The sequence below is a fragment of the Garra rufa genome, chromosome 18 (genome assembly GCF_049309525.1).
Source record: "Garra rufa chromosome 18, GarRuf1.0, whole genome shotgun sequence".
Classification (NCBI taxonomy): domain Eukaryota; kingdom Metazoa; phylum Chordata; class Actinopteri; order Cypriniformes; family Cyprinidae; genus Garra; species Garra rufa.
In genome coordinates, this window is record NC_133378.1 from 25,661,954 (window position 1) to 25,683,770 (window position 21,817).

General features: G+C 35.1%; 1 protein-coding gene across 1 annotated transcript in view; it reads right to left on the reverse strand.

Annotated features, from left to right (window-relative positions):
* Nucleotides 1-21,817, reverse strand: part of LOC141290582 (basement membrane-specific heparan sulfate proteoglycan core protein-like) — a 53,147-nt gene that overhangs the window by 12,610 nt on the left and 18,720 nt on the right. Inside the window, exons 17-38 of the mRNA XM_073822700.1 lie at nt 14,204-14,347; nt 13,981-14,115; nt 13,682-13,863; nt 13,399-13,594; nt 13,100-13,279; nt 10,258-10,518; nt 9,977-10,139; nt 8,470-8,567; nt 8,113-8,379; nt 7,909-8,021; nt 7,671-7,818; nt 7,189-7,305; nt 6,992-7,009; nt 5,695-5,779; nt 5,451-5,595; nt 4,610-4,712; nt 4,401-4,510; nt 3,170-3,278; nt 2,980-3,078; nt 2,668-2,889; nt 325-569; nt 52-223 (exon numbers count right to left, since the gene is read on the reverse strand). Of these exons, the coding sequence (XP_073678801.1) occupies nt 52-223; nt 325-569; nt 2,668-2,889; nt 2,980-3,078; nt 3,170-3,278; nt 4,401-4,510; nt 4,610-4,712; nt 5,451-5,595; nt 5,695-5,779; nt 6,992-7,009; nt 7,189-7,305; nt 7,671-7,818; nt 7,909-8,021; nt 8,113-8,379; nt 8,470-8,567; nt 9,977-10,139; nt 10,258-10,518; nt 13,100-13,279; nt 13,399-13,594; nt 13,682-13,863; nt 13,981-14,115; nt 14,204-14,347 (3,312 nt within the window). The remainder of the gene's footprint in view (nt 1-51; nt 224-324; nt 570-2,667; nt 2,890-2,979; nt 3,079-3,169; nt 3,279-4,400; nt 4,511-4,609; nt 4,713-5,450; nt 5,596-5,694; nt 5,780-6,991; nt 7,010-7,188; nt 7,306-7,670; nt 7,819-7,908; nt 8,022-8,112; nt 8,380-8,469; nt 8,568-9,976; nt 10,140-10,257; nt 10,519-13,099; nt 13,280-13,398; nt 13,595-13,681; nt 13,864-13,980; nt 14,116-14,203; nt 14,348-21,817) is intronic.

Below are 21,817 nucleotides of genomic sequence, written 5' to 3' on the forward strand. Positions count from 1 at the left end.
CTGAATAAATCTGGATTAAACAACAATTAAGTGTCAAGTTAAGTGACTTACCTTCGTATCCTTCAGCGCAGAGGCACTGGTACTCATACTCAGCACTGGCCATACAGGTGCCTCCGTGCAGACAAGGCATGCGATCACATGGGCTGCCATCTTTACACTGGCTGATGGCTCTGCTCTCAGTGAAGCTGTATGATAGATCCAACTTCTTTCCATTGATGAAGACCTTGAAAGAAAAGCAAAGCCATTGCAAAATAATTTCATATTGAAACATGACTGTGGTTGTAATGCACACAAAACTTAAGTTAGTGCAAAGGCTGTTCTCACCTCTCCTATGCATCCATCAAACAGCATGCTAACATTTGCTGGTTTGGGCAAGATGTCCATGCTGGGCACTCCTCCCAAATACATGGCTGTGTGGATGTTAAGGCCCTGGGCCTTGCCTGGAGAGGATCTTGTGATCTCTCGTGCGTGGTCCACCTTCAAGGAGCCGTCCTTATTGAGCCGCTCGGCCACCACACGATGCCACTGATCCAAAATCACAGGCTCCTGACTGAGCAGAACAGCTTGACCTGAGAGCACAGAAAAGAATGTGTATTTAGCTTGGACAGGATAGGAACAAGGTACTATATTATGCTTCTGTAAGGTTACATTGCACTCAGGTGAGGAGGGACTTTTCACTTTGGTGTTAAATAGCATATATAAACTGGCGTTCAAAAGTTTTTTAAATTTAAAGTCTTTTCTGCTCATCAAGGCTGCGTTCATTTCATCAGAAATTCAGAAAAAAATGTAATATTGTGAAATATTATTGCAATTTAAAATAGTGTTTTAATATACTTTAAAACAGAATTTATTCCTGTGATGAAAAGCTGAATTTTCAGCATCATTACTCTTGTCTTCAGTGTCACACGATCCTTTAGAAATCATTCTAATACATTGATTTATTATCAATGTTGAAAACACTTGTGCTGCTTAATTTTTGGAACCTGTGATACTTCTTTGATGAATAAAACATTAAAAAGAACAGCAGTTATTTAAAATAGAAGTCTTTTGTAATAATACACACTACCGTTTAAAGTTTGGGGTCAGTAATTTTTTTCTTTTTTTGTTTGAAAGAAATTAATACTTTTATTTAGCAAGGATGTTTTAAAATTGATAAAAAATTACAGTGAAGACTAATAAATTAGCATATTACAATGATTTCTGAAGGATTGTGTGACACTGAAGATTGGAGTGATGACTGATGAAAATTTAGCTTTGCACCACAGAAACAAATTATATTGTAAAGTATATTGAAATAGAAAACTGTTATTTTAAATTATAATAATATTTCATAATATTACTTTTTTCCTGTATTTTTATGATCAAAGAAATACAACTTTAATGAGCATAAGACATGTCTTTAAAAAAAACAATAAAAATCATACTGATCCCAAACTTTTGAACAGTAGTAATATATATATATATATATATATATATATATATATATGGTAACACTTTACAATAAGGTTCATTAGTTAACATTAGTTTACCATATTAGTTAACATGAACTAATAATGAACTGGACTTATACAGCATTTATTAACCTTTGTTAATGTTAATTTCAACATTTACTAATACATTATTACAATTTTGTTAACATTAGTTAATGCAGTGTGAACTAACACGAACAAACAATGAACAACTGTATTTCCGTTAACTAACGTTAATAAAGATTAGTAAATACAGTAACAAATGTATTGCTCATGGTTAGTTCATGTTAGTTAATACATTAACTAATGTTTAACTAATGAACCTTATTGTAAAGTGTTACCATATATATATATATATATATATATATATATATATATTATATACATTATATATTATATATTATATACATTATATATTATATATTATATAATATATATTATATATTATATAATATATATTATATATTAATGATCATTATTTTTTCAAAAAGTAAGAACTTCCTTTCTGGGTTCCTAGTGTTAACTAAAATTAGAATCATAAAAAATAAACATTTAGATTACTTGAAATCAAATAAAAATGAAGTGAAATAAAATAAAATATGAAATAAACCTTACATTTATTTTATTTTAGCTACATTTGATTTAATCTGTTGAACTACAAAAAAAAGAAAGAAATAAAACTAAATAAATTAAAACAAAAAATATTTAGACATTTAAAAAAATGACAAAAACAACAGATCTTAAACTAGTCAACTAAAACTTTACTCAAACTACTAAAACTTTAACTAAATGAAAAAAGTAAACATCAAAAACTAATATAAAATATCAACAAAAACTATAATAGTATATCAACAATACTGAAATAATACTGTTTCTTTTCAATGACACACATTCACACAAAATAAAATAAAAATACATAGAAATGTTTGCAAAAAATACATCATGATTTTATCATTGCTTTGGATAAAAACCATTTGGTTGGTGTTTAAGTTATTGTGGATAACGATTTAATATGCTGTATATGGGGTGGGAAAAATAATAAGCTTTTGCTTCATCCCGCTCCTTTTCGGACATTTTGTAATGTATAACATTTTAAGTACCTGGTTTTTCTTTGGTGTTGCAACACATTTGTTGTGTTTGTATTTTTTGTTTTATATTGAGGATGGAAAATGAAAATGAAAAACATCAGATCTCTCACCTGTACCAAGTTCATATCGGAACTCGACATGTCCGTTCACCATGGATAACGTCACAAAGTCCTCCACTTTCATCTTTTTGCCTCCGCTGAAGAACATCAGCCCATCTAAATCCATGGGCTTGAACTCCATCTCAATCCGGAGGTCGTTATGAATATTAGTAAGAGGAGGATATGCAATGTAAGACTCTTCTCCATCAAACAACGGAGTTGTTACCAGAGTACCTGGAATTGCCATGAAGAGGAAGAGTGAGAACCACATTTGACCTTAAAGCACTTAAAAAATTTCACATGTGATTGAATAGTGAGCTTTACCATCCATGCACTTGTTTCCAGACTTGCCCAAGTGACAGCGGCAGTCATACCCGAAACCACTGGGTCGGTTAATGCAGGTGGCGTCTGGTCCACAGGCCTCTGTTGCAGTCATAGGCAAAATAATAATGAACAATGCAGTTTGTGAAGCTTGTTGTTTATAAATCCTAATCCTAATATCACAAATTCTGACCTGTGTGACAGTGCAAGGAAGAGTGATGCTGACAGTTGCTCCCTGTGTATCCTCTTGGGCAACTGCATTTGTAGAGACTGGCGATAGAGTCCTCACATACACCCCCATTCTGAAACACACACAAATGTTACTTTATGTAATCAATTTTAACAGGTCAACAACAGAAAAATGCATACACTGATCCAAAAAGTTAGAGACAAGAAGTATTTGAGACAAAAAATAGCTTTAAATATCTTTGGTTGGTTAAAAGTGTTGTTATTTCTTCAGCAATGAAATTCACATTTGTGACCCTGGACCATAAAACATCATAAGTCATAAGTCACACAGCTATATTTGTAGCAATAGCCAACAATACATCGTATGGGTCAAAATGATAAAGTTTTCTTTTATGCCAAAAATCATTAGGATATTAACCCTTTAACTTTCACTCCCATTTTTGAACGTAGAATCCAACATCCAAACCTACATTTTTATAATTCATGAACGAAAACATTTTGTAATATGATTTTGACGTACATTGTCCATGATAATGCAATGTCTGATTTTAAAATGGTTTTCAAAGGATGAATTTTGAGAATTTAAGTTTTCAACTGATATATAATTTCTTATGATTTCTAAAGCATGAGAGAGAAAAAGGCAACGAAGAAAGTCTTTTTGTGACAAAGGTCAGAACTCCTATTATGATGTAGATTTTTGAGGTGCACTCTTGTCATAAATTAATCTATTACTTTTCCTACATAATTTGTAACACAAAACAGTGGTAAAATATCTATTTAGGAGTCTTAGACCTTTCCAACGGTATATAGTTTGTCATGATTAGATTAGGATTTTTTTGTAATATGGTGAAGTAAACTTGACAGTTAAAGGGTTAAATGAATGATGTTCCATGAAGGTATTTTGTAAATTTCCTACTGTAAATTTATCAAAACTTAATTTGTTATTAGTAATATGCATTGCTAAGAACTTCATTTGGAAATTTTAAAGGCGATTTTCTCAACATTTGAATTTTTTTGCACTCTAAGATTCCAGATTTTCAAACAGTTGTATCTCGGCCAAATATTGTCCTATCATAAACAAACGTACATCAACTGGAAAGTTTATTTATTCATCTCAATTCCAAAAAAAGGACCCTTCTGACTGGTTTTGTGGTCCAGGGTCACATATATGACTTTGCTTTTTGTGGTCACTGTGCACATTAATTAAAAAAATAATTTTGTTTGTAGCCGATTACCTGACATGGACGATCCTTGCAAGTGGGACAATTCGAAACTCCAGTAGAACTTTTATCAAGGTCCTTGAAAATGACCTCATCACCTTGGATAATCAGCTGCTTGATACAGCCTTGAAGAAAGAACAAAACTCAGTGTAAGAAGGCAACTGATAACAATGCTACAACTGATACTTTCCTACAAAATTCACAGAACATAAGGGTTTTCTCACCAACAAACCCTGTCTTGAGGCCTGCAGTTTTAGCAAGCATGCTGTAGTTTGGATAACCGCCCACAAACAGCTCTTCGTTCAGATCCAGGCCCTTGAATTTTCCCTGCTCGGACACAGAACATGTTATACCTCATTTGTTTAACTGCCACAATACTAACATTTAACACAGTGCATTAAAGGAGAAATTCACTTCCAGAACAAAAAATTACAGATAATTTACTCACCCCCTTGTCATCCAAGATGTTCATGTGTCTTTTGTCAGTCATAAAGAAGTTATATTTCTTGAGGAAAACATTTCAGGAATTTTCACCATACAGTGAACTTCTATGGTGCCCACGACTTTGAACTTCCAAAACGCAGTTTAAATGCAGCTTCAAAGGGCTCTAAACGATCCGAGCTGAGGAAGAAGAGTCTTATCTAGCGAAATGATCGGTTATTTTTTTTTTTAAATGACAATTTATATACTTTTTAACCTCAAATGCTCATCTTGTCTAGCTCTGCCATGTGCATGCATAATCTGTGTACTCTGGTTTAATACAGTTAGAGTAGGCCGAAAAACTGAACGTTTTGCTAGATAAGACCCTTCTTTATTGGCTGCATTTAAACTGCGTTTTGGAAGTTCAAACTCGCATCCATCATAGAAGTCCACTATATGGAGAACATTCCTGAAATGTTTTCTTCAAGAAACATAATTTCTTTACGACTGAATAAAGAAAGACATGAACATCTTGGATGACAAGGGGGTGAGTAAATTACCTGTAAATTTTTGTTCTGGAAGTGAACTTCTCCTTTAGTTAGAAAGCATAACAAATCAGCATATTACGGAGAGAAGAATATGCACCTGTGAGGATCCATTTATAGGAGCTTCTCCATCCACAACAAGAGAGCCCTGAGTCTGATTCCTAAAGAGCTTCACTGTGTGAAACTCACCCAGTTTAATGGTAGTAGGGTAACGAATAGTTGCCATACCAGAGCCAACATCAAACCTGTGGAAACAAATATGCACATTTGGAATGTCACTTAAAAAAGCCAACGTTAAATCCAAATTTTGTATGCTTCAGATTTGATATTGAAGACTAATGTACCTGAATTCAGGACGGCCACCCACCAACCCAAAAGATATGAAGTCAGCGCCGGTGGTCTTCTTCTGTCCATTATAAAGAATCATACCTGGACATAAGAACAAAGAAAAGTAAGTCCAATGCTGGCATTTGGCATACTTCACCAAACAACTTGCCAATGCACAATGTTTTTCTCTCTTTTATAAGCTGACGGTAAAGCAGCATGCTGAGAGAAAAGCTGCTGCCATGTTCAGCATTTCACAATTCCAACGCAAGCCACATGCATTGGCACATGCCATGACTCATGCCTGTTTTCCATCACAAGGGCATCAGATGGGGTAGTACAGACCAGTGGCCCTCAACTGATGGGTTGCGACCGCTTGATGTCCAACATACAGTAAGATCCTGAAGCAAAACCTTTTTGAGAACCACTAGTTTAGAGCATGCCCTCTGGGTTATTAGTCACTCTAACAAAGCTTGTCGAAACATAATTTGCAGTTTTTATTTCACGTAAGGATGCACAACATATTACCATATGGTATATCAGCAGATATTAGCAACTGTAAATTTATTAGTAGGGCTGCAAGATTTGGGGAAAAAAAACTGTATTGCATGATTATAAAATAATAATAATAATCGTGGTTCGCTCTGCTTGTTTATAGGGCTGCATCATTGGGCCAAAAAATAGTTAATTTATTAATAAAAAAAACTACTTAGTAAGTACTTAGTAAAAATACTAATGCAAAAAAATACTTGTAATATTTCACTGTAAAAAAAAAATTAGCAAGAAAATAATATAATTTTCTTTTACATTAACCTGTAAAATTGCAGTACTAATATTTATGGCTGTAATATTAATTCATTCAAGTTTATTTATTTACTTTATTTACAAGTTTATTTATTAAACTTGAATATTAATTCATCATACATTATTTTAACAAAACTGCTGTGAACAGAGCTGTTTTTGACAAGGTTGAGGAATTTTAACCAAGGTGTGTTACAGACATTTCATGAAGACCCTAAAGAATCATACCTATTTTTGGAAACAAGCAAACTATTTTTTACACATACTGTATAACTGTCACTACAGGGTGTAAAAGCTTCGGTCGGTTCATGATAACATTCCTGTATCATGCTGCGACCAACTCAATGAGAAGCAGAAGTGCCTTGATGAACACTGTAATCTATTGTCATGCCTGCATATGTTCATAAGGGCCATTCTAAGAGGCCATTGAGAGATGCTGAGCTGCACTGCTGCATGGCATTAAAACATCCTGCAGCATGTGCTCTCTGGCACTCTCAGGCAAGCAAGCAGACTCACCGGCATACAAAATGAGCCCTTCATACCAAAGAGATGTGAAGGAGGGCAAAGAACAAAAAGAATAATTGAGTTTACATACAGGAAATAAACATATATAAGAAACTGTACAAGGACAGAACATTTTAGAAACAGTGTGCTCTTCACATAGTATACTACCAGTCAAAAGTGAAGTATGTGAAAGTTTTAAGGGTCCTTACCATCAACATTGTCTGGCCTGAAGGTAATTTTGATGCTGAATGCCTTGTAGGAGTTTTTGATAGTGGGGAGTGTGAGGTACGAGAGTGGCTCCTGGGTAAAATGGGGCATCACTCTCTCTGAAAGACCACATGAAAATGAATGAACATTAGAGAGACAACATCTCAGAAACTTTTCAGAGAAACAAACAGCTTGGTAGTTGTATCATAATAGTTCCAAATTTCCACTCTGTAAGATGCTTGATTCCCGAAAGCATCCAAAAAGCAGCATTTTGGATAAAAATATCTGCTTAATGACATTTAACCAAATCCTTTGTAGATGTTTAAGCAGAAATATACTTGTCCAACGATCCAGATGAAATAAGTGCTCTCATCACAAAGCCACAATTACAGAAAAGCAGCATTGTGACTAAAGACCCACACTGGAAAAAATATGTAACTACAGACAAAACAGACTTGCATAAGATATGGACTTGAATACAGACCATGAACAAGGAGTCTGGTGAAGGCCTCAACTTTCCCTTGTTTATTAGCAGCCGTACACACATATGTTCCTGCATCTGAGTGTGAGACACCAGGGACTGTCAGGACATGGCCATCCTGTCTGCACTTAGGGGGCAACTCATTCTCCACCTGAAGGAAGAGCATAAATAGGCTCAACCATCTCTTTTTGAAGTGAACAAAACCATATTTAATACTCAAAATATGAAATTTAAAGGTTACCTTTGACCATGTGATGGTTGGCACTGGGTATCCAGATGCAATGCAAGGCAAGATGGCGTCAGAGCCAACTGTTACTTCCTTTGACTCAGGCTGTGCAGAAATCTGAGGCAAGGCTAGAAAGTGCATCATTTTCATAAACAGACGTCAGTGAAAAGAGACCTTGAACTTGAAAAAGAAACGTCCTGAATATAACAATGTACTCACACTGGATATTAAGGACCACCTGATTATACTCTGAGCCAACATTATTAGTAGCAGTGCAGCGGTACTGTCCTGAATCTGATTCGACCACATGATCAATCCTCAGGATGTTTCCTCTTATTTCCACATGATCGGGAAGAGAGCCTCCCACTTTACTCCAGCGCACTGTAGGCTCAGGATCACCAACTGCATGGCACTCAAACTCCACCGAGTTGCCCACCATTACTGTCTGTACTGATGTGCGCACGTTGATCATCACTTTGGGTAGAGCTGTGAGGACAAAAAGCATGAAGTCATTGGTTTTAAAGTGAAGTATGCCACGATTTGGAAACAAATTGTAATTTGGATATAATAAGAGACCTTGAATGGTGAGTTTGCCACTGTCCTGAGCCTGGCCAAACAGACTTGTAGCTCTGCAGGTGTAGATTCCCTCATTGCTTTGTGCTAGGTTCTCGATTCTGCACAAATAATAATAAAGATTATGAATAAACGACGCAGTGTAATTCAAAGCTTTAGGGGCACAAATATTATGCATTTTATTGCATAAAATATTACATATGTTAGAGAAAATATAATTTTACATAAAATGGTACTGCATACAAAATGATCCAACAAGTCAATATTTGTAATTAATAACTTATTTTAATAACTGTAAAGTAATTTTCTGCACTAGCCTGTTACAAAATTGACAGTACAAAAAAATATAATTTTCCTTAAAATTAGCATTATTTTTTAACTTTTTACGCAATTTGCAGTTTTAACAGCAATTTTGAGCATTCAATTAAATTCCATTACTGTAAGTTTGTAGAAGAAAATCTTTTATTCTGGTTATGGGGAAAATACACTACAAAATACACATTTAATATAATTTTTTTTAAACAATAATTAATTATTGAAAAAACTAATTTATACTTAGTTTATTTAATTTAATACTTATTAATTTAGCAAGAACATAGTAAATTGATCGAAAGGTAACAGTAAACAATTTTCTATTGCTACAAAAAAAATCTTTTTTTAAAATAAATGTTGTTCATGTGAACTTTCTATTCAAAGAATATTAAGCATCACAACTGTTTTCAACATTGATAACAAAAAGTTAATGATTTTAATTTTTTTTACATAAGTAAAAATTACATAAGTACATTCTGCTCAACAAGTCTGCATTTATTTGATCCAAAGTACAGAAAAAAAACTGTAAAATTTTGACTATTTAAAATAATCACTGTTTTCTATTTGAATACATTTTAAAATGTAATTTACTCAGCTGTTTTCAATATAATAATAATAATAATAGATGTTGTTTGAGCAGCAAATGAGAATATTCGAATGATTTCTGAAGGATCATGTGACTGGAGTAATGACGCTAAAAATTCAGATTTCAAATCAAAGGAATAAATTAAATTTTAAAATATGTTCAAATAGAAAACAGTTGTTTTAAATAGTAAAAATATTTCTAAATTTTACTGTTTTTGCTGTACTTTGGATCAAATAAATGCAGGCTTGGTGAGCAGAAGAGACTTCTTTAAAACAACATTAAAAATCTTACTGTTCAAAAACTTTTGACTGGCAGTGTATGTGAAATAGAAAAATGTTGTTTTTTTATTGCAATTTTATTTTACAATATTACCTTTTATACACTGTTTTTGATTAAATAAATGTAGACTTGGTGAGCATAAGAGACTACTTCCAAAAACATGAAAAAATCTATTGATAAACGCAAACCAGCATTTGGTGGTGAATTAGTCAACCTCACCTGAATCATATCCTAATTTATGCTACATGTGCAGCCTTGTTACTCATTCTGGTGTTTGTAAATCGGATAAATTTGACTTAATTTTAGTGAATGCTAATATTATATGTGACTCACCTGAGCACTCCATCCTTAATGTGATGATTTGGTGGAAGAACTCCTCCCTCCTTCAGCCACTCAATCTCAACTTGAGATCCTCCTTTAGCAGCACAGGTAAACTCCACAGCACTGCCCAAAGCCTTCACCTCCACCTGTGGGGACACTTTCACTGACAGGGGTGCTGCAAGACACAGAGGTCAGAGGTCAAGCTGAATACTAGCTAGAATTTATCTGATGATCACTTTGTGAGTTAGAAAGAATGCATGACGCGTGCATGATACTAAACTGACAGTACTCACATCGGACAGAAACTCTGGCCAGAGCTTCACTCTTGCCAACGTTGTTGCTGGCCACACACTTATATGTCCCAGCATCATTCTCTTTGGCTAGGTTGATCTGGAGGTCTCCTCCCTGCTGCTGAGAAGTAGGAGGCAAGCTGCCATTGACCTTAGTCCACTCAAAACGCAGGGGAGGGGTGCCATGGGCCAGGCACTGCAGTCGGATTACTTCACCCACACGCACGGACACGTCATCGGGCAAGGAAGTGGCATAGGGTGGGGCTGCTCCAACCAAAGAAATGTCAGTTAGAGGATGTTGGATAATTACCACTGGCTCAAGTGAGAGGGCATTACAACAACAGGAAAACATGTTTCACACTTGGAGGAATTTAGACAGAAGCTGGTTTTAAAGGAGTAGTTCACTTCCGGAACAAAAATGTACAGATAAATTACACACCCCCTTGTCATCCAAGATGTTAATGACTTTCTCTCTTCAGTCATTAAGAAATTATGTTTTTTGAGAAAAACATTTCAGGATTTGTCTCCACATAGTGGCCTTCTTTGGTGCCCGCGAGTTTGAACTTCCCAAATGCAGTTTAAATGCAGCTTTAAAGGGCTCTAATCTGAGATCCCAGCTGAGAAAGAAGGGTCTTATCTAGTGAAATGATTGGTTTTTTTTTTTAGTTGTCAATTTATATACTTTTTAACCTTAAATGCTCATCTCTGCGATGAGTCTGCGTGTATTCCTGTATATTCCGATTCAAGACAGTAAATTTCCATCTCATTTTCTCCTCCAACTTCAAAATCCTACATCGCTGTAGAAGTACCGACCCAATGTTTACAAAGTGAACATGCAAAGAGGATCAAATGCCCTTTACAAAAAAAAGGTAAAACAGCGATGTAGGGCGATTTTGAAGTTGGAGGGAAAAATGGGTTGTGATTTTTTAACCTACCCTAACTGTCTTGAACCGGAATACACAGAGTACACGCAGAGCTAGACAAGATGAGCATTTGAGGTTAAAAAGTATATAAATTGTCATTTTTGTTTTAGAAAATAACCAATTGTTTCGCTAGATAAGACCCTTATTCCTCGGCTGGGATCGTTTAGAGCCATTTGAAGCTGCTTTTAACCTGCATTTAAAATGTTTTCCTCAAAAAACATGATTTCCTTATGACTGAAGAAAGAAAGTCACAAACATCTTGGATGACAAGGGGGTGAGTAAATTATCTGTAAATTTTTGTTCTGGAAGTGAACTAATCCTTTAACAAATGTAAAATTATTTAGTGTATTTTTCTTACTATGTTGCCATCTTGTTTTAAACTGAAATCTAACAAAAATTTATGAGGTTTATGCTTACAAAAAAAAAATTACCAATGAAGTAAGAAGAAAATTAAATTACAAGATACATTATTTAAAGACTTGAATATCTTTATAAATGTAGAAATTAGTTGTTATATTTATATTATAGATGTTTCGTTTTTTTCTGGCAAACAAGACTAAAGCACTAAATAAGAAAATCATTTTTGGAAAAGGACATCCACATCTGTGACCCTGGACCACAAAACCAGTCATAAGTAGCACAGGTACACTACCATTCAAAAGTTTGGGGTCAGTACATTTTGTTTCTTTCTTTCTTTTTTTTTTTTTTTAAGAAATTAATAATTTTATTCATCAGGGATGTATTAAGTTAATAATTAAAAGTTTATTTAAAGTTAATAATAAATAATTTACATTGTTATAAAAAAAATTATATTTTGAATAAATACTGTACTTTTTAAACTTGTTATTCATGAAAGAATCCTGAAAAAAAAAAAAAAAAAAAAAAAAATCACAGGTTCCAAAAAATATTTGGCAGCACAACTGTTGATATTATCCAACATTGATCATTCTAATAATAAATCAGCATATTAGAATTATTTCTGAAGGATCATGTGACACTTAAGACTGGAGTAACAGCTGATAAAAATTCAGCTTTTCATCACAGGAATAAATTCTATTTTAAAGAATGTTAAAACAAAAAACATTATTTTATATTGTAAAAACATTTTCCAATGTTACTGTTCTTTTCAGTATTTAATCAAATAAATGCAGCCTTGATGAGCATAAGAGACTTCTTTAAAGACTATTACAAGCCTTACTGACACCAAACTTTTGAACAGTAGTAAAAATACAATGTATGGGTCAAAATTATACATTTTTCTTTTATGCCAAAAATCATTAAGTTATTAAGTAAAGATATTTTGTAAATACCCTACTGTAAATATATACAAATTTTAATTAGTAATATGCATTGCTAAGAACTTAATTTGAACAACTTTAAAGGCGACTTTCTTAATATTTAGATTTTTTTGCACCCTCAGATTCCAGATTTTCAAATATTGTCATATCCTAACAAATCATACATCAATGGGAAACTTACTTATTCAGCCTTTAGATGATGTATAAATCCTAATTTCACTTTTTTTTTGGTCCAGGGTCACATTTGTAGAATACAAATCAAATAATAAATTAATGAAACATAAATTATCTAAAATATAATAACATCGTATGAATATCTTATGACATTATGAACATTTAACATGTTTTAATGACATTTTGATTTGCTTTCTGAATAAAAATTTAAAACTAAATAAATACTAAATCTGATTTTTTTTTTTTTTTGCAATGTATGTGTGTATAATAATTTTGTAATTGATAACTAGATGTTAGGAATGATTGTCCATTAAGGATGTATGATGAATGTTTTTTAAAATATATTCTCTCTAGTTAGTAAAGTACATTTGGGGGACATTTTTCTAGGACAACAATGTAAAAATTATACAAGGAATAAAACAATCATCTCTAAGAATAAGTTAAACTCACTGTCAACTTCCAGCATGATGGTGACTTCACTGGTGCCCATGTGGTTGGTGGCATTGCAGACATATTGACCAGAGTCCTGACGGCCCACATTAGATAAGACCAGGTTGTTGTCAACAATCTTGTGTCTCCAAGGCAGAGAAGACCGTTCTTTAAACCACGTGATGGTAGGCTTTGGGAATCCTTTAGGTAAGATACAAAAACAGGCACACTCTTTAATATAAACATATTGTCTGCTTGCATTTGGACTTGTGTTTTAACAGTCATAACTATAGCTTACATAGCTTACGGTTGGCACCTACCATGGGCGTCGCAATGAAGTGTTGCGGTTGATCCCTCAACCACGACTAGCATAGGTTCACGTACGCTGACACGGGGAATAGTTGGCACTTGAGGACCTCCTTCAACAAACACCTCTACTCGAGTTTCAGTCATGCCTTGATTGTTTTGTGCTGTGCACACATATGTGCCACTGTCTTCAGGTCGTGCAACTAAGATCTGAACAGAATGAAACACACTTTGATTAACATATAAAGGTAAATGATTGTGAAATCAACAATTGCTTGACTACAAACATCCTGTAACCTGCATGACAGCATTGTAATCTGCAGGGGCAGGGCTGGTCAGCATTGTCTTGCGGTTGTTGTCCAGTCTGTGCCATCTGACAGAGGGTCTTGGTTCTCCAGCGGCCTGGCATTCAAGATTGATGGGATCGCCGACCCTGATTCGCACCGGTCCTGCAGGGGTCACTACAGCCTTAGGAGTTTCTATAAAAAAAGAAACCAGACAAAAACGTTAGAATAGGGAATAGGATGAAGCAAAAAAAAAAAAGTATCTGAAACATAAAATGGAAACAATTAATGATTGTTTCTGAGCTGGTTTACCTCTCACAATGAGTGACGCAATACTGTGAGTCATTCCGAACAGGTTGCTGGCCACACAGCGATAGGTGCCCTGGTTTTTGGCTTGAGCATTGGTAATAGTCATGACTGAATTTTCAGGACCAATCTTCACATTGTCTACAGAATAAATAAAAAGAATATGAATTATTTCTATTCAGGTATTATATTAAGTACACTCACATGAAAGTGTATTGCAGCAGTGTACCTGGCAGAGGCAGGTTGTTGGTGGGTTTCCACTCCAAGCGCACTGGCTGGGCTCCGCTGTGGACCCTGCACTTGAAGCTCGCTGAATCGCCCTGCTTCACTGCTGCACTGTGGGGCTCAATGGAGATAATAGGGCTCTGGAGGCCTACTCCAAAATCAGACCACAAAACATAGTGGGCACACATGTTGAGCACAGGTTTAGGCCCAGGCAAATTAGGAATTAAACAGAACTTGGGCTAAAAAATGGCATTGAAAGTTGCAAAAATATGCCAGACATTTAAAACGTAGTGGAAAAATCTGTCTATGTAGTGCTTCTGATTTTTGAACTAGTTATGGGTTTAGTGCTTCTGTAGTGAACACTTGTCATATTAGTTCTGTTTTCATCAATTCTGTAGTCATTTTTAGCCATATTCAGTGTTTTTCTCGTGATCATATAAGAAAATTTTCAACATTTCCAGGAGCTAGTCTGTGATCTTATTGTATTGTGAATCCAGAATGTTGGTGTTTTTCTCCCACCACCTGCATTAAAAACACCCAGCCACATTAAAATTGGTGGTATGCAATAAAAAAATGTAGTGCATTAATATAAATGGGCTTGCAGCAATAATCATTTTACTAGATAACCAATCAGCCAGGTCAAATGTTATCTTATGTAAATAAAAGGTTGCTTTAACGTACACTACCAGTCAAACGTTTTAACAATAAGCAATAAGCATTTTTTTTTTTGAGAATCTAATCAAATTTCTGAAGGATCATGTGACACTGAATACTGGAATAGTTGGTGCTTTGCAATTACAGAAATAAACTCCATTTTGAAATACACTATTAGTCAAGATTTTTAATGTTTTTGAAGTCTCTTGTACTCACCAAGCCTGCAATTAATTGATCCAAAATATAGCAAAAGCAGTAATATTTAATATTTTAACTATTTAAAATAACTGCTTTCTTTTTTAATATATTTTAAAATGTAATTTATTTCTGTGATCAAAGCTAAAATTTCACAAGGATGCTTTAAATTGATCAAAAATGATGTTAAAGACATTTAGAATGTTACAAAAGATTTCTATTTTAGAAAAATGCTGTTCAAATGCTGTTCAATTCATCAAAGAAACCTGAAAAAATTTAACTCAGATGTTTTCAAAATAATAATAATAATAATAAATGTTTTTTTTTTTTTTTTTTTTTTATATTTTATTTAAATTTTAGAAGTTTAACAGACACAAATGCAAATACAACTGCAAAAGAAAGAAAGAAAAAAAAAAAAAAAAAAAAAACTGGACAGCCTCAATTAACAAATATATACAACAGAATTTTAAAGTATATACACATATATATACATACATAAAAAACAAATTAGAAGAGGGGATTAACAGAATACAAAAATTACATTTCCAAGAATCTCAAGAAAGGTCCCCACGTGGCTTCAAATTTTTTCTGTGAGGAAAGCTCACCAAAACGTAACTGTTCCATTTGAATAATGTAGAGCATCTCGTTCAACCATCTCTGAAAACAAGGAGCTTGTGGAGATTTCCAATTGAGTAATATAACTTTTTTGGCTGCAATCATGCCTACCATTAGAGCCTGTTGGTGAGTATGAGGAAGAGCATCCATTACAACAGAGTAGCCAAAAATAGCCAGATTGTGGTCAGGTTGAATATTAATTTTGTAAGCACTAGAAAACATTTCAAAGATGTTAGACCAGAAAACATACAAAATAGGACAAAACCAAAATAAATGTGCCAGAGTCCCCTCCTCCCTACTGCATCGATCACATTGAGAAGATATAGAGGGAAATATTTTATTTAATCTAGTTTTGGAATAATGAAGACGATGTATAACTTTGAACTGGATTAATTTATATCTTGAATTTACAGAACAACTCTTTATTCTCAACAAGGCTTCTTTCCATGTCTCATCCGTCACTTTATCATTCAATTCAGTGGACCAGACTGCTTCAAGACGCTTAGTACATACCGCTGTTGCAAAAACACGAATAAAGCAAGATACCAAATGTTTGGTTTCAGGATTAGAGGATAAGAGATTGTGAATAGTATGATTTTCAGGTTTATTTACAAATTGTGGAATATTTTCCTTTACATAATTTCTAATTTGCAAATAACGGAAAAAGTGAGACTGTGGGATTGTAAACTTACTTTTAAGTTGCGAAAAAGATGCAAAATTACCATCTATATAGAGATCTCCTATACAGCATAAACCTCTTTTCCTCCATCCTGAAAAAGCACCATCAATCTGAGAAGGCTTAAACGAGTGATTGCATGATATTGGTGTATTGGCGGAGACTTTTGGTAAATTATAAGATTTATTTATCTGGTTCAAAATCTTTAAAGAATTTTTCAACACAAAATTACTGCATCCTAGGTTATTGAGAGATTTACACTCCGTAAAAAGCAAAGCTGGGAGAGAGGACTCTGGCACCGACAAAGCCTCTGCACAAACCCATAATGGAGAGGTCTCAGATGTCATATCATCTAGGATGCCCCTCTGCCAAAAAGTGAGAGCCCTGGCATTTGCTGCCCAATAATAGTGCTTAAAAATGGGCAGACCAAGACCTCCACAATCAGTAGATTTTTGCAAGTGGGCTTTTGCTATGCGAGGTGTTTTATAGTTCCATACAAATGAAAGAATAACTGAATCGAGCTGTTTAAAAAAAGTAGCTGGTAAATAAATTGGAAGATTTTGGAAGAGATATAAAAACTTAGGAAGAACAACCATCTTTATCACATTCACACGGCCAATTAATGATAAAGGGAGCAGTTTCCAGCTTTCAAAGTTAAATTTGACTGTATTAATCATGTCTAAAAAATTTAATCTAAACAAATCTTTGGGGTTCTTTGGAATTTTCAGGCCAAGATATGTGAAGCGATCCTTCACTATTTTAAATGGTATATTATTCAAAAAGGTATCGCTTAAGTTATTTGTTAGGGGCATAAATTCACTTTTATTCCAATTAATTGAGTATCCTGACAGTTTACTAAAAGTGTCAATGTAATTTAAAATTTTAGGGACAGAAACAACAGGATCCATAACATATAATAAAAGATCGTCAGCATATAAACTGATCAAACTTTCAGCATTGCCCAGAGTAATGCCATGAATATGTGGATGGGTTCTGATTCCTACAGCTAATGGCTCAAGTGCAATGTTAAAAAGAAGAGGTGATAAGGGATCACCCTGTCGTACACCCCGCTGAAGTTTAAAAGAGCTGGATCTTATACCATTAGTCAGGACAGATGAAGACGGACGGAGATAAACAATTTTTATCCAGTTGATAAATCTATCCCCAAATCCAAACTGTTTTAGCGCTTCAAACATGTATGGCCATTCAATCTGATCGAAGGCTTTTTGAGCATCTAGTGAAATAACAGCAGCAGTATTGTTAGCAAACTGACGATTTGAATATAAAATATTAAGTAGTAGGCGGACATTACTGAATGAAAACCTTCCTGGAATAAATCCAGTTTGGTCAGGATGAATAATTGTTGAGATGTGTTGTGCTAACCTGGATGCCAATATTTTAGTCAACACTTTTTGGTCAAAATTTAGGAGGGCAATGGGTCTATAATTAGCTGGATCGATCTCAGGTTTCCCTTTTTTCAAAACTAAACAGATATTTGCATCATATAGAGAATCGGGAAGTGTATTCTTCTGGATTGAATGTTGTAGCATTCTCAGCATATAAGGGGCCAGTTTCTTACTGAAAGCTTTAAAAAATTCAGAGCCGAACCCATCCGGACCAGCAGCTTTTCCTGATGGAAAAGCATGAATTGCCTTTAATAATTCTTCAGTTGAGAGTTCAGATTCTAGCTCAGACCTAGAAGATTCACTTAGTTTTGGAAGACTTAATTTTGAAAAAAAACTATCATAATTAGATTCTGTATCTTTTACTTTAGAGGTATATAATTCAGAATAAAATTCCCTAAAACACTCATTTATTTCCTTTGGATTAGTTATTAAACTACCCGTTTTTGATTTTATCATATGAATTGCCTTCTTGGCTTGTTCTCCCCTCAATTGTCTTGCAAGCAACCTTCCAGGTTTATCCCCCAGCTCAAAATTTTTCTGTTTAAGTTTGAGGAGAAGGTTACTTATTTGTCTATTCAGGATAGAATTATACTCATACTTTAATTTTAAAATTTTATTATAATCACCCTTTGACAGTGACACTCTATATGCTTGTTCGTATACTGGTAGTGTTTTCTCTATTTCCCGAAGCCGAGTATTCAGAGCACGTTTTTTGGAAGATTCAAATGATATGATATGACCTCGCATTACAACCTTAAAAGTATCCCATAGAACTGAATCTGAGACCTCTTCATTGTCGTTAGTTGTAAAAAACTCATCCATTTTTTCATTTAAGTATGATATAAAAATTGAATCTTTGATTAACATTGGGTTGAAACGCCAACAGTAATTTCGCTTTGGCAAAATACTTTCAAGATTTAGTGTAACTGGGCTATGATCGGATATTATTATATTATGATATTTAGTATTACTAATGTTAGAAATCAATTCAGACGTTACCAAAAAATAATCTATTCTAGTGTATGATTTGTGAACATGAGAGTAAAATGAGTAATCTCTATCTGTTGGATGCTGGAGTCTCCAAATATCAACCAGATTTCTAGATTTGATTAAATTGTGAAGTGTTTGTGTTGAAGTAACTGTAGGTGGTGGTTTTGAGGAAAGTCTATCCATATAGGGATCTAAGTAACAATTGAAATCACCACCTATTATAAGGTTTGTAGAGTTTACATCTGGAATTATGCTAAAGATTTTTCGAAAAAATTCAGAATCATCAAAATTGGGACCATATATATTTAGCAAAGTTATAGGGAGATCATTTATATGTCCAGATACCATTATATATCTTCCCTGAGGATCAGCAACCATTGATGAAAGTCGAAAAAGAACATTCTTACGAAAAAGAATAGCTACACCTCTTGCTTTGGAACTGAATGAGGCCTGGTAAACCTGAGATATCCAATTAGTTCTGAGTCTGCATTGATGAGTTACACTAAGATGAGTTTCTTGAAGAAATATTATATCAGCCTTAAAGGAGAACTCCGGTGTGATTTTGACCTAAAGTGTATTGAATCATGATACCGAGTGTAAACGTACCTTGCATATCTCATCTCGTCTTGTCCACTGCTGTCCGAAATCTGGGGTCAGTTAGCCGATGCTCACAACAGCTTGTCAATGATATTCAATCGGGCATCGAAGGAGCCATGTAAATAAATCACTGTTTTACGCCATTTACGAGGCACAAAGTAGCTCCAGACTTCATTGGTAGACTTCCAAGGGCCCTGACATTTAAAACGAGACATTGAGAACTTAGAAAAAGCACCGGTAGTTTATTTACAAGTAGATTTATACAGACAGTAACGGCAAGAAGTTTAGCGGCCGCCGCCATCTTAAATGTAGTCACGATAAGTCGAGTGTCGATCACCAAGGAATTTATCAGCTTATCAACGTACCAGGTTGTAGTTTCCTTGGTGCTCGACACTCGACTTATCGTGACTACATTTAAGATGGCGGCGGCAGCTAAACTTATTGCGGTTACTGTCTGTATAAATCTACTTGTAAATAAACTACCGGTGCTTTTTCTAAGTTCTCAATGTCTCGTTTTAAATGTCAGGGCCCTTGGAAGTCTACCAATGAAGTCTGGAGCTACTTTGTGCCTCGTAAATGGCGTAAAACAGTGATTTATTTACATGGCTCCTTCGATGCCCGATTGAATATCATTGACAAGCTGTTGTGAGCATCGGCTAACTGACCCCAGATTTCGGACAGCAGTGGACAAGACGAGATGAGATATGCAAGGTACGTTTACACTCGGTATCATGATTCAATACACTTTAGGTCAAAATCACACCGGAGTTCTCCTTTAAGTGATTTCAAGTGTGCAAACACCCTACTCCTTTTAATTACATGACCAAGCCCTCTTACATTCCAAGAAGCCAATGTAATAGCTTCCCCATTACTATTAGTCATCAATACCTGGAACAATTAAAGATAAAATAAAACATTGAAACGAGGCACTCCAGAGAAAAGAAAAAAAAAAAAAAAAAAAAGAGAGAAAAAAAAAAAAAAACACATCGACATGTTGAACTCTTCAGGACTTAGAACAAAGTCAACCCACCCCCTCCCACATCTGGCTTCCCCGAAATGAAGCACTTCGTCCCCTCTTCGACCAGAGAACACTACTTGCATGCGAGTAATAATAGGATCCAACTCCAGTCTCTTACGATACCGGCGGTCCCGCTCAACTCCACATCCAAGTTAACGACATTTCAAGTTCTAGAACGATTAACAGTTGCGTCGTCCACGTAAATGTTTTGTATGGTCTCTTAATGAAACACAAACAATAGAATATCAATAGTTGTTAAATGTGATACCAGTGTTGCACATATCCCTCTACTCCTGCCTCAGCCTGGTCCCCACAAATTTGGTAGCCTCTGCAGGGTCAGTGAAGGTCTTGAACTGTCCATCGTGCTGAACCCGGAGACGCGCAGGGAAGCGGAGGCTGTGTGTCACCTTTAACTCCCTCAGCTCACGCATCACGTCACCGAATGCCCTTCGCTGCTCCATCACTTCTGCGGTATAATCTGGAAAGATATAGACCTGGTGGCCGTTGTAATCCAGGGTGCGATCCCGACGAAGCCTTAGAATTAATTCCTTTACTTGAAAGAAATGCACTCGTGCAATTATGATGCGGGGCCTCTCTCCCTCTGGTGGTCTTGGTTTGAGAGCACGATGAGCACGGTCGATTACCAACGGTTCTTGAAAGTGAGATTCGCCGAGTAGTTTAGGGATCAATGCTGCAACAAATTCAGTCGGTCGCCCTTTCTCCTCCCCCTCAGGGATACCAATTATTTTAATATTGTTACGTCGCGATCGCCCTTCTAAGTCATTGACCTTCGCTTTGAGGGTTTTATTAGTTTTCTGTAAGTCAGTCAAAGCCGCTTCGACAGCACACAGTCGGCCATCGTGGTCCCGTGACTGTCCTTCGACAGTTTCCACTCTCTCCGCAAATTCCCGTACCGACGTCTGTAGAGATCGGAAGTCTTCCTCAAACTTATCGAATCTTTTGTTTATAGTTGAAAGAATCTTGTTTGATATCTTTTCCCAAATTAGTGGCACATCGTCGTCGGTGGTTGCTTGACTAGCAGCAGGATTAACGTTAGCTGCTTTGCGGCTAGGTGATGGCTGATCAGGGCTTTTCGAGGCTTTCGCTGATTTTAGAGGCATTTTCGCGTATCAAAGTGTAGATCAAGTGTTACACAAGTTAAGTAACAGTTCACAGCACAGGTATACAAAATAAAAATGAAGACGACAACTAATTTGAAAAACTTGGCGTGGAGGAGCTCGATGAAACGCGTCTACTCCATGCGGACCTCAGCAGCGCCCCCCCATAATAAATGTTTTTTGAGCAGCAAATCAGAATATTAGAATGATTTCTGTGGGATCATGTGACACTGAAGACTGGAGTAATGATACTAAAAATTTAACAGCTTTGAAATCACAGGAATAAATTACATTTTAAAATATATTCAAATAGAAAACAGTTATTTAAATTAAAAAATATATATTTCAA